The sequence below is a fragment of the Lepus europaeus genome, chromosome 22, assembly GCF_033115175.1.
Source record: "Lepus europaeus isolate LE1 chromosome 22, mLepTim1.pri, whole genome shotgun sequence".
Lineage (NCBI taxonomy): Eukaryota > Metazoa > Chordata > Mammalia > Lagomorpha > Leporidae > Lepus > Lepus europaeus.
In genome coordinates this window covers 9,148,880-9,162,411 of record NC_084848.1, presented here as the reverse complement: position 1 = coordinate 9,162,411, position 13,532 = coordinate 9,148,880, and the positions used below count along the sequence as shown (strand labels likewise).

General features: G+C 43.3%; 1 protein-coding gene across 2 annotated transcripts in view; it reads left to right on the top strand.

Annotated features, from left to right (window-relative positions):
- Nucleotides 1-13,532, top strand: part of UNC79 (unc-79 homolog, NALCN channel complex subunit) — a 230,655-nt gene that overhangs the window by 87,099 nt on the left and 130,024 nt on the right. For both annotated transcript variants that reach the window (XM_062181218.1, XM_062181217.1), the window contains exons 14-16: nucleotides 9,757-9,947; nucleotides 10,545-10,668; nucleotides 12,634-12,774. In XM_062181218.1, the coding sequence (XP_062037202.1) occupies nucleotides 9,757-9,947; nucleotides 10,545-10,668; nucleotides 12,634-12,774 (456 nt within the window). The remainder of the gene's footprint in view (nucleotides 1-9,756; nucleotides 9,948-10,544; nucleotides 10,669-12,633; nucleotides 12,775-13,532) is intronic.

Below are 13,532 nucleotides of genomic sequence, written 5' to 3'. Positions count from 1 at the left end.
CCACTGAGATGTGGCACCAGACAGGGATGCCCACTCTCACCACTGCTATTCAATATAGTTCTAGAAGGTTTAGCCAGAGCTATTAGGCAAGAAAAAGAAATTAAAGGGATACAAATTGGGAAGGAAGAACTCAAATTATCCCTCTTTGCAAATGATATGATTCTTTATTTAGGGGATCCAAAGAACTCTACTATGAGACTATTGGAACTCATAGAAGAGTTTGGCAAAGTAGCAGGATATAAAATCAATGCACAAAAATCAACAGCCTTTGTATACACAGGCAATGCCATGGCTGAGGAAGAACTCCTAAGATCAACCCCATTCACAATAGCTACAAAAACAATCTAATACCTTGGAATAAACTTAAGCAAGGATGTTAAAGATCTCTATGATGAAAATTACAAAACCTTAAAGAAAGAAATAGAAGAGGATACCAAAAAATGGAAAAATCTTCCATGCTCATGGATTGGAAGAATCAATATCATCAAAATGTACATTCTCCCAAAAGCAATTTATAGATTCAATACGATACCAATCAAAATACCAAAGACATTCTTCTCAGATCTGGAAAAAATGATGCTAAAATTTATATGGAGACAAAGGAGACCTCAAATAGCTAAAGCAATCTTGTACAACAAAAACAAAGCCGGAGGCATCACAATACCAGATTTCAGGACATACTGCAGGGCAGTTGTTATCAAAACAGCATGGTACTGGTACAAAAACAGATGGATAGACCAATGGAACAGAATAGAAACACCAGAAATCAATCCAAACATCTACAGCCAACTTATATTTGATCAAGGACCCAAAACCAATCCCTGGAGTAAGGACAGTCTATTCAATAAATGATGCTGGGAAAACTGGATTTCCACATCCAGAATCATGAAGCAAGACCCCTACCTTTCACCTTACACAAAAATTCACTCAACATGGATTAAAGACTTAAATCTATGACCAACACCATCAAATTATTAGAGAGCATTGGAGAAACCCTGCAAGATATTGGCATAGGCAAAGACTTCTTGGAAAAGACCCCAGAAGCACAGGCAGTCAAAGCCAAAATTAGCAATTGGGATTGCATCAAATTGAGAAGTTTCTGTACTTCAAAAGAAACAGTCAGGAAAGTGAAGAGGCAACCAACAGAATGGGAAAAAATATTTGCAAACTATGCAACAGATAAAGTGTTGATAACCAGAATCTACAAAGAAATCAAGAAACTCTACAACATCAAAACAAACAACCCACTCAAGATATGGGCCAAGCACCTTAATAGACATTTTTCAAAAGAGGAAATCCAAATGGCCAACAGACACATGAAAAAATGTTCAAGATCACTAGCAATCAGGGAAATGCAAATCAAAACCACAATGAGGTTTCACCTCACCCCAGTTAGAATGGCTCACATTCAGATATCTACCAACAATAGATGCTGGCAAGGATGTGGGGAAAAAGGGACACTAACCCACTGTTGGTGGGAATGCAAACTGGTTAAGCCACTATGTAAGTCAGTCTGGAGATTCCTCAGAAACCTGAATATAACTCTACCATACAACCCAGCCATCCCACTCCTTGGAATTTACCCAAAGGAAATTAATTTGGCAAACAAAAAAGCTGTCTGCACATTAATGTTTATTGCAGCTCAATTCACAATAGCTAAGACCTGGAACCAACCCAAATGCCCATCAACAGTAGAATGGATAAAGAAATTATGGGACATGTACTCTATAGAATACTATAAAACAGTAAAAAACAATGAAATCCAGTCATTTGCAACAAGATGGAGGAATCTGGAAAACATTATGCTGAGTGAGTTAAGCTGTCCCAAAGGGACAAATATCATATGATCTCCCTGATCGGTGACAACTAACTGAGCACCAAAGGGGAAACCTGTTGAAGTGAAATGGACACTATGAGAAACAGTGACTTGATCAGCTCTTGTCCTGACTGTTGATGTACAATGTAATACTTTATCCATTTTAGTTTTTTTTTAATTCTAGTACTATTGGTTGAACTCTGTAATTAACACACAATTATTCTTAGGTGTTTAAATTTTAACTGAAAAGTGATCCCTGTTAAATATAAGAGTAGGAATAAGAGAAGGAGGAGATGTACAATTTGGGACATGCTCAATCGGACTTGCCCCAAATGGTGGAGTTAGAAATGTGCCAGGGGATTCCAATACAATCCCATCAAGGTGGCATGTACCAATGCCATCTCACTAGTACAAGTGATCAATTTCAGTTCACAGTTGATCACACTGATAGGTCTAAGTGTCAAAGGGATCACACAAACAAGATTAGTATCTGCTAATACTAACTGATAAAATAAAAAAGGGAGAGAATGATCCATCATGGGAAGCGGGATATACAGCAGACTCATAGAATGGCAGATGTCCTAAATAGCACTCTGGCCTCAGAATCAGCCCTTAAGGCATTCGGATATGGCTGAAGAGCCCATGAGAGTATTTTAGGCATGGAAAGCTAAGACACTCTGGAAAAAAAAAAAGAAGGCCTAAATGAAAGATCTCTGCAAGTGAGATCTCAGTGTAAAGAATGGGGTCATCAAAGAAGGAGGTACCTTTCTCTGAAGGGAGGAGAGAACTTCCACTTTGACTGTGACCCTGTCGGAATAAGATCGAAGTAGGCGAACTCAAAAGGCTTCCATAGCCTTGGCAACTCATGACTAGAGCCTAGGGAGATTACTGACGCCATAAACAAGAGTGTCAAATTGTTAAGTCAACAACAGGAGTCACTGTGTATTTACTTCTCATGTGGGATCTGTCCTTAATGTGTTGTCCAATGTGAAGTAATGCTATAACTAGTACTGAAACAGTACTTTACACTTTGTGTTTCTGTGTGGGTGCAAACTGATGAAATCTTTACTTAATATATACTAAATTGATCTTCTGTATATAAAGATAATTGAGAATGAATCTTGATGTGAATGGAATGGGAGAGGGAGCGGGAGATGGGAGGTGTGCGAATGGGAGGGAAATTATGGGGGAGAAGCCACTGTAATCCATAAACTGTACTTTGGAAATTTATATTTACTTAAAAAAAAAAAGACATGGTTGGGGCCGGCACCGTGGCGTAGCGTGTAAAGCTGCTTCCCGTAGTGCCAGCATCCTATATGGGTGCCAGTTTGAGTCCCAGCTACTCCACTTATGATCTAGCTCTTTGCTATGGCAGTAGAGGATGGCCCAATTATTTGGGTCCCTGCACCCATGTGGGAGACCCAGAAGAAGCTCCTGGCTCCTGGCTTTGGATCAGCGCAACTCCGGCCATTGCAGCCATCTGGGGAGTGAACCAGCGGATGGAAGACACACTCTCTCTCTCTCTCTCTCTCTCTCTCTCTCTCTCTCTCTCTCTCTGCCTCTGCCTCTGCCTCTGCCTCACTGTAACTCTGCCTTTCAAATAAGTAAATAAATCTCAAAAAAAGAGACATGGTTGGGTCATTTCTTTTTTAGTAGGGGATGTGTCCATTGTAAAACACATTGTTGAAATAAAGTCTGTCAAAATAATGATTCAACTTGATTAAAATCAAATCTATAAGTTTTATAATCTTAAACATTTAGTAAATACATGACTTGATTAGTAAATCCAGGTAGAATAAAAATGCGCATTTGTATCACACTCAGTGCTGTTAACTTTGAAAACAGCTGTTTTTATTAAACTAACAATTTTAATTAGTCTTATTTATGAAATATTTACTCATATCATGTGAACTTTAAAAGTATTTGGGTTAGTTCCTATACTCCTGAGTGTTTAGGAACATTTAACATATATAACTGCTTAGTTTTGTGGGGAGGATTTATTTATTTGAAAGGCAGAGTGACAAAGAGAGGGAGGGAGAAAAAGAGATAGAGAGCTCTTCCATCTGCTTTTTCATTCCCCAATTGATTACAATGGCAGAGGCTGGATCAGGATTTCATAAAATAAGTGAAGATTCTATGTGGATCACTTCTATACATAGACACACACATATTAACACAACAGGAGACCTTAGCACTTTCAAAGTCAAACAAAACTCAGTTATTTATATGACTTAGTTTTCATCTTTGTCCTATTTTTATTTGAATTGTGTTTCTCACAGATGGACCAAGTTATTACCTGTACAATGTCAAGGTTAAAGCTTTTCATCAGAATTTGTAGGGGGAAATCCTTAAGATTTTTTTGTTTGCCCTGTTAGGTGACCTCACGCTGGCTGTGGTTCAGCCTCAGGTTTCAGTTGTCTGAGAAGTTACTCTGCAGTCTGCGATGAGCCAAGGAAAAAGGCACTGGGGTTTACTTAATGGTGTGTGTGTGTATTGTGTGTGTGTGAGTGTGTGTGTGAGTGAATGTGTGTGAGTATGTGTATGAGTGTGTGAGTGTGTGTATGTGTGTGTGACTGTGTGTGTGAGTGAATGTGTGTATGTGTGTATGAGTGTGTGTGTGTATGTGTGTGTGACTGTGAGTGTGAGTGTGTATGTGTATGTGTGTGAGTGTGTGTATGTGTGTGAGTGCAAGTGTGTGTGAGTGTGTGGGGGTGTGTATGTGTGAGTGCATATGTGTGTGTGAGTATGTGTGTGTATGTGGGTGGGTGGGTGTGAGTGTGTATGTGTGTGAGTGTGTGTATGTGTGTATGAGTATGTGTGTGTGAGTATGTATGAGTGTGTGAGTGTGTGTATGTGTGTGTGAGTGAATGTGTGTATGTGTGTGTGAGTGTATGTGTGTATGAGAATGTGTGTATGTGTGTGAGTGCATATGTGTGTGTATGTGTGTGAGTATGTGTGTGTGGGAGAGTGTGTGTGAGTATGTGGTGTGTGAGTGTGTGTATCTGTGTATGTGTGTGTGAGTATGTGTGTGCGTATGTGTGTGTGAGTGCATGTGTGTGTGAGTATGTGTGCATGGGAGAGTGTGTGTGAGTATGTGTGTATGTGTGACTGTGTGTATGTGTGTGTATGTGAGTGAGTGTGTGTGAGTATGTGTGTGTGCATGTGAGAGTATGTGTGTGAGAGTATGTGTGTGAGAGTGTGTGTGTGTGTGTGTTGGTGCTTATCAGGAGGAGAAATAAATTTCTCATGTTTTGGCCGGAGGAGATAACACAGTAATTCTGGGGCTGAAAGCCAGGGATGTTTCCCTGGATGTTTGCCTTTTAAAGGAACGCCTCCCAGGTACTTGAGAAGATCCTTCTGGTAGAAGGTTTATATCAAAGGGGCAGAAAAAAGATGCAGACTGTGAGAGTAAGTTCTGTAAGAGGGTTTTAGGGCGTTGCCAATGATCTGGTTTTGCCTGGGACAAATGGTGAACTCTCTGGCGGTGTCGAGCTTTCATGAGCAGGCATGTGTGAGGGGGTTTGGAGGTGGAAGGGATCAGTCGCTTTGAGAGTCCGCAGTTTTTCTGGGGCTGGCCGATTCCTCGTGGACAGGAGCCCAAAGGAGCGTGGCTGCGGAGACCGAGACCAAGACCGAGGGCAGTACCATCAAAGCTCTTCCTCCTCTTCAGGCTGGACAATCCCTCGCCCAGTGTCTCAGCTTTCCTGCTCTCTGCAGACGTCTGCGATGATAGGGAAGGTTTGGGGCCAGTGAGAAGAGGTGGTGGGCTTTGGGTCACTCCTGGAGCCACGGCTCTGTTTCTGTCAAGCTTGGTGACAGAGGCGAGGACCGTTGTTCTGATGTCTTCAAGGACCTGGGTGGCGCCCTCAAGGACGACGTGAAGGAGCCAGCCTGTGCATCCAGCTCCATCACTCTGGATTTGCTTCTTTCCTACCAGAGAGTTTGTTATGAATGGGCTAGGTCCACTGCCCAGCGTGTATGGAGACCAGCCCCTGACTCTGATCTTTGAGAAGAGAAAGGTTTTATTTGCTGGACAGTGACAAAGGCAGAGGGTGGGACTCGAATCTGCCTCCCCAGTTGATTGGGGGTCTGGGAAAAGTTTTAGGGTTTAGGAAGGAGAAGTTCAAGTGTTGGAAACACTGGTAAGGCAAATTCTGATTGCAGATCTTGGAATCAGGGCCGTTGTGATAAACCTCGTAAGACCAGCTGCAACACAGAGTTTCCTGTTCACTGAAGCCCTCACTATGAAAGGGCTGCTGGGTGCTTTGGTCTCCTTGGTTCCATAACTTGGGTTTTTCTGTGTGCACATCCAGGTCACTCTGCATCTGGGCAGCGAAGTCTTCAATAACTATGCTAAGAAAACAGGGACTCTAGGGCCAGTAGTTGTGGCACATCGCATATGGGCACCGGTTCATGTCCCAGCTGCTCCACTGCCGATCCAGCTTCCTGCTAATGGCCTGGGGAAAGCAACAGGGTATGGCCCGAGAGTTTAGGACCCTGCCACCCACTTGGGAGACCTGGAAGAAGCTGGCGTTGGCTTGGCCCAGCCCCTGTGGTTGTGGCTGTTGGGGGAACGAACCAGCAAATAGAAGATCTCTCTTTCTGTAACTCACTCTCTCTCTCTCTTTGACTCTGCCTTTCAAATAAATAAATATTTTTGAGATAGAGATAGATAAGGGGGGGGGGGAGAGAGAAACCAGGAACTTTAAAAGATGTGATCAGATCCTATGGCTGGAATACTGCTAAAGCAGACAGCGGGCAAAAATCTAGGAGAGACACAGGAAGCTTTGGGGTTCCTCGGTATCAGAGGAAACTCTGTTAATGGGCAGTCTGGTTTCAAGATCTTCCACGGATGTGGAAGCCGACAGTGTTCCCTGTTCTGGGGCTTCTGGACTTGGAGCTGTGCGCTTTGGAATGTTTTTATAAATCCTTCAGCAAAGCCTCTGTGCCTTTGGGATGACTTCCTGCCTTCTGAGCGCATCTTTCCACTGTCGCCTCATTAACCTTCGAAGGGAAGGCTTCCATCAGATTCTTACTAGGCTCTGAGTATCCCCCCATTTGGGTTGTTTGTAGAATTAAGATTGTGGAGGCGAATTTATGATGGGTACAGATTTTACTTTTTGTTCTAAAATTGATTCCTGCTTTTTAATTTTATTAAAGGAGTCTTGTACACTGTGATGCTTTTTAAAAAATAAGTTGATGGTCTTTTAAAAATAGTTAATTATTTTTATTTGACTCGAGTTCGGGGGAGGGGCTCTCTCATGTGTTAGTTCACTCCCCAAATAACTAGGCCTGGCCCAAACTGGGAACAGGAACTCAATTTGGGTCTCCCATGTGGGTGACAGGGACTCAACCACCTGAACTGTTTCTGCTGCCTCCCAGGGTGCATGCACTGGCAGGAAGCTGGTATCAGGAGCAGAGCATGTGAACCAAGGCATGTGGCATGCAGTACCCCCATAGGAGCCACGGCATGTGGGATACAGCACCCCCATAGGAGCCACGGCATGTGGGATGCAGTACCCCCATAGGAGCCACGGCATGTGGGATACAGCACCCCCATAGGAGCCATGGCATGTGGGATGCAGTACCCCCATAGGAGCCACGGCATGTGGGATGCAGCACCCCCATAGGAGCCACGGCATGTGGGATGCAGTACCCGCATAGGAGCCGCGGCATGTGGGATGCAGAATTCTCCATAGGAGCCGCGGCATGTGGGATGTAGTACCCCCATAGGAGCCACGGCGTGTGGGATGCAGCACCCCCATAGGAGCCACGGCATGTGGGATACAGCACCCCCATAGGGGCCACGGTATGTGGGATGCAGCACCCCCATAGGAGCCACGGTATGTGGGATGCAGCACTCCCATAGGAGCCACGGCATGTGGGATACAGCACCCCCATAGGGGCCGCGGCATGTGGGATGTAGTACCCCCATAGGAGCCGCGGCATGTGGGATGTAGTACCCCCATAGGAGCCACGGCGTGTGGGATGTAGTACCCCCATAGGAGCCACGGCATGTGGGATGCAGCACCCCCATAGGAGCCACGGCATGTGGGATGCAGCACCCCCATAGGAGCCACGGCATGTGGGATACAGCACCCCCATAGGGGCCACGGCATGTGGGATACAGCACCCCCATAGGGGCCACGGTATGTGGGATGCAGCACTCCCATAGGAGCCACGGCATGTGGGATACAGCACCCCCATAGGAGCCACGGCATGTGGGATGTAGTACCCCCATAGGAGCCGCGGCATGTGGGATGTAGTACCCCCATAGGAGTCACGGCGTGTGGGATGTAGTACCCCCATAGGAGCCACGGCATGTGGGATGCAGCACCCCCATAGGAGCCACGGCATGTGGGATGCAGCACCCCCATAGGAGCCACGGTATGTGGGATGCAGCACCCCCATAGGAGCCACGGCATGTGGGATACAGCACCCCCATAGGAGCCACGGCATGTGGGATGTAGTACCCCCATAGGAGCCACGGCGTGTGGGATGTAGTACCCCCATAGGAGCCACGGCGTGTGGGATGCAGTACCCCCATAGGAGCCACAGCGTGTGGGATGCAGCACCCCCATAGGAGCCACGGCGTGTGGGATGCAGTACCCCCATAGGAGCCACGGCATGTGGGATGCAGCACCCCCTTAGGAGCCGCGGCATGTGGGATGCAGTACCCCTGGCATCTTAGCCCTAGACCACATGCCCACCACCGTGATGCCTGTCTGTCTCGTGTGTCCCTCTTTCAGTTTGATCCTCTCTTGTGGGTAAGAGGATATTTGTTTAGGGAGAGTGCCCTCTAAAACGCCTTTCTAATATAAAAACTTTTCCAAATCAAAAGATTCATCATTTGATCACTGAATATTCGGGATCTCCAAAGATGTACTTGTTTCAAAATGTAAAGCCTTTGTGTTGCTTAACCATAAACTACACAGCCAGAGAAATCTCAGCAGCAACATATCCCAAGATCACACCCTTATCAGTATCAGCCCTTCTGACTCTATGCTTGTAACTAACACCACCACCACCACAAATCCCAGAAGTTTAGTCATTTCTTGAAAACATTTAGTCATCTAGAAATTTGATCAATATGGTACAAAATCAATATTTGAGCTTTAGAATAGAATTGATTGAATTTGGAACAATCTGGAATTTTGGATACAATAATTAAACATTAAAATTAGGTTAATTCAAAATAAGATAGATTTCTGCAAATTTTGTGTTACATGGTAAGGACTCAGTAACCGTTTGTTAACTTCAATGCTTATAATAAGAATTAAGATCTTTACTAATATCTGGATTATAAACAACCTAGATATATAAATTCATGATTTAAACTTTTTGCTTTTCCAGGAGATGCGTCATCTTGATTAGTAACAGTGAACCTTTTTCACTCATGGATTCAATCAGCTTTAGAACATTTTAGGGAAAAACTTGTGGCAGAAGATGCATTCTATGCAAAAACAGCACTCTGCATCCCTGTGTTAAAACTGTGTTTATCTGTGATAGAAACATCTGTTGTACAGAGTGAGCTGTGGTAGAAACCCATGATCCTCTGGAGCACAGTTCTAAGTGTACACATTGTAGTGGGTTGAATCAAACTTTAGAGATGAGGTTGCCCCAATATTATACTTACCCTGTTAGAAATGCATCTTTAGAATTCTAGTTAGTGGAATTCCTGCATAATCTGGGAAGTCTGATGGAGTAGTTCACATTCTATCTGCACTGGCTGTTTTGGTCTATTGTAATTATGTTTTCTTTTTACAACAAGCGGATCCCCTTGGTTTCTTGGTTTGTACAAATATTGCTCGGGAGGTTCTTGGCTCTGGGCTCAGATTTAATGGACTGTGGTCTTTCTACGCATTTCCTTAGGAAGTCTTGGAGCATAGTTGTAACATGTATGTTTGGTTCTTTCCCCTGTGGTGATGGAAACCCATCAGGTTGGTGGTTACTGGGATAAGTCCTGCAGCACAGTGACTCAGCTGAAGGAAGGTCTCAACCGAATCCTCTGCCTAATCCCCTACAATGTAATCAGTCAGTCTGTGTGGGAGTGCATCATGCCAGAGTGGCTGGAAGCCATCAGAACCGAAGTCCCGGATAATCAGTTAAAAGAATTCAGGGAAGTATTAAGGTGGGTAAGTAGCTGGATGGAGTCACTGTTGTTATAAATGACACCTAGTGTTTACTGAGCACATACTATGTGACAGGCACTCTGCTCACCAGCTTATATAATTTCATTCACTTTTTAAGCAAACCTATGGAGAAATTTGAAGTCTTCAAATGAAGCAGCTATAAATGGAGCTAAAATGATAAGAATTTGTTCAGAAAGAATTTTATTCTTCTGGAATAATATATACGTATACCATGTTGGTTGCTTATTTTCAAATGTAATTATGATTGGTGGCCTATGGGGGGAAAATACAAAGGGAAAATGTTTTTAGATGCTGGGAAGTAACTCTAATTCCTTAGGAATATAATTCCTTTAGTTAAACCTAATAGGAATATATGAACACTGTTGTTTATAGCCCTATGAATTATTTATGATATTTCTATTCTAATGATAGAAAATCCTTCTGTTACAGTAAAATGAGAGATGCTAAAAATAATTCAGAAAACAAGCTAAAAGGGTTTGCTCCCTAATTGAGGTATAGTTAGAAATACTTTGGTGGCATCAATGGGTCCTAACAAATGCTCATTGGTCATTTACTTTTGTTGCTCTGCTTTCCAGCAAAATGTTTGACATTGAGCTCTGTCCTCTACCTTTTTCAATGGAAGAGATGTTTGGCTTTATTAGCTGTCGATTTACAGGATACCCCTCCTCTGTGCAGGAGCAAGCTTTGCTATGGCTTCATGTAAGTAACTGATGCTTCTGATGATGTCTGGGCACACACTCTTAGCCTGTGAGATTTAGATGCCTGGGTGGAAGGGTAGGAAGTTATTTCCAAGAGAGCGTCAACCCGTGTGATTGCTGAGGACTGTCTGTGAGACTGTCCCATCATGTGCACAGATAGAATGACTGAGTTTCAAGAAGTTATGAAAAAACTATGCGTGGATTTCAAAATTTTTTTGCACCAAAATAAACATCTTTTAGTTCCATTTTCCACAAACTTTTGGAAGCTCTAGTTGTGGTTAATAAAGTGCAAGTTTATGCAATTGCATGACTAAGGCTTTTAGTCCTGGGTATTTCTTCATCAGCACGTCTTAAAAGCAGAATGGATATCTTATGGAATTCTGATAAATCTGTGATATTAAACAGATCTTTTACTTGGAAAGTCTGGGAACGACTGGTCAGGGAATAATTCATGCTGTCCTTCAGCCTGGAATGTCTCCCTGTCACCCGTCCAACCATCTCAGTTTATCCTTGAAATTCCAGCTCAGGAATTGCTTCTTCTATGAAATGTTCCATTCTTCCCCTCAGAATTCACGCCTCCTCCCCCAGCGGCCACACAGATTCTCCGTGTGCATTCTGTGCCTTTTATGCCTCATGGCCGCTTTTTGTTGGCCTCTCTGGAGAGCAGGGCAGGGTCTTACACAGCTTGGAGTTTGCAGCCCTCTCCATCCTTTCTTCCCAGGACCTGACAATGCTTTGTATTTAGTGGACATTCAATAAAAGTTGGTTAAACTGGGCTGAATACCTGGTATAGAGTTTGGGCAGTGCCAGGAAAGGGAGACGGAATGAGTTTTAGACTCACACTGGGCACGGATACATTCTGTGTCATGCCACTGTGATCCCATGAGCTCTTCAAGAGCATTTGAAGATGCCCATTGGGGTTCTAAACTCAGGAACAACATTTTTCACAATTGGCAAAGAGTAGAAAGATTAAAAAAAAAAACACACAGAATTTTAATTTTATCCCCAAACAGAGCCCTGTAAGGTTGTTTTAATTTTAGGAAAGCCAATCTTTCCACAGATGGCTGGGTGTTGCTTCAGTTAGCTACACACTCCTTAAACTATGCTATTTGTATGAGCAAGCCCAGCACCACTACCTCTGTAGCTACCATTGCTGGAGCAGCCACAGTTTATATGCTTTCTGGAATGCACTTGGATGCCCTTTGGTTTGAAGACAGAGAGCTACGGCTGAAGCTGAAGGAGATCTGAAAACCTTTCTCTAGCCATTTGGGGAACACAGTGAATAACTGAATGGTTGGAGTTGCCTCATTTGTGAAAACATTTACAGAGCTGGGCACAAGCTGGGGTTAAAAGCAGGCTAAGAAAGGGTTTTTTCCTCATACCTCCTTTCTTCAAGCACCTCACGGTGGGAGGGATAGCGTTAGATCATTAGCTATAGCACAAGTGACAATGGCTCTAATAAAGATATGTATAAAGTTCTAAGAAAGACAAGTGGACTCGTTCTGTCTGAAGGAAGAAGACAACGATTTCCAGAGAATTCATTTCAGACAAGGTGACTTGAATTTGGCCCAGAAGGACATAAAGTTTGTACCAGAGGGTGAGATTCGGTGGGTGTTCAGGCCCAAGTGGGGCTGGGCTGGACGAGATGTGCTCATGTGCTTACTACTCCAGGAGAAAGGTGGGACACTGAGGCACTAGGGTGGCTATGGGGAGGAGAGGCAGTGTTAGGAGAGACTTAATGTTCTCATAGAAGGAACATGGGGACGTTGGGTTTGGGGAACAGGAAGGTTCAATGATAACTTTTCATACTCTGAAAATTTGAAGATGACTGCACTGATAAAATATGTGTAAAGCTAAATGTCTTAATGTTCAGTAGTTTGCTTTAGGAAAAAAATGTTCAATGTGATTTTTTTGAGTTTTGAAGTTTATATGTTTTTTGGGGGATGTGTGCATTTTTCCCCCCCAGGTATTATCGGAGTTAGATATCATGGTTCCTCTTCAGCTATTGATAAGTATGTTTTCTGATGGAGTTAATTCTGTCAAAGAACTGGCCAATCAAAGAAAATCAAGAGCCAATGAACTGGCAGGGAACCTTGCAGCTCGAAGGGTAATTATTGCCACAACTATTCTTGCCATGTTTGTTCTGATTTTGAAAAATCCTGTCACTTATACCAGGCCTGAACGTAACATCATAAGAAACCTCTCTGGAAATGTTTTCTCATCCCATTTCACTCTGTTAATCTTTAAATCACATTAAATAAGAGCTTTGTCTAATACACGTTTGAGAGTCTATAATCAGTAAATTTTGAATTTTCATTTGCTTTAACTTTTTTTTAATTTTAGCTTTCTCTCACCTTGATGAAATGAAAAAAAGAGTAGTTTGGGGGTAATAGTCTTCTTTTTTGCCTTCTGGTGAAAAAGAATTCCAGCTACTGGGCAATCAGTGCTTCCCTTGGTATGAGGAGTTTGGGTTGTTTGTACATGGACATGGACAACTGATGGTGACCCACAGGGGATGGCATCTGTCACTGTGAACCAGTTGAGCCCCTTTGATCCATCCGTTTATACTTCTGTAGATGAGAAAAGTCAATATAGTCTGAAGTATATATAGCCTTTTGGAAAAGTTCCATGATTTTTCTGTTGCTAGACTGTGTGCCCAGACCACGCTGTGTTTTGGAGAGGCTGACCGTCACTTGAAGGTTGACAAGCACTGTTCTCAACTATCTTTGTCAAGCTTCTCCACGTGTTTTTCCCACTGTGTACCACATACTCCCAACTAGTCCATTTGCTATCTAGGAACCAGAAAATATAAAGTATTCAGTGCCTTTTATTTTTCTTTTTAAAATATCATTACTTCTTTTTTTC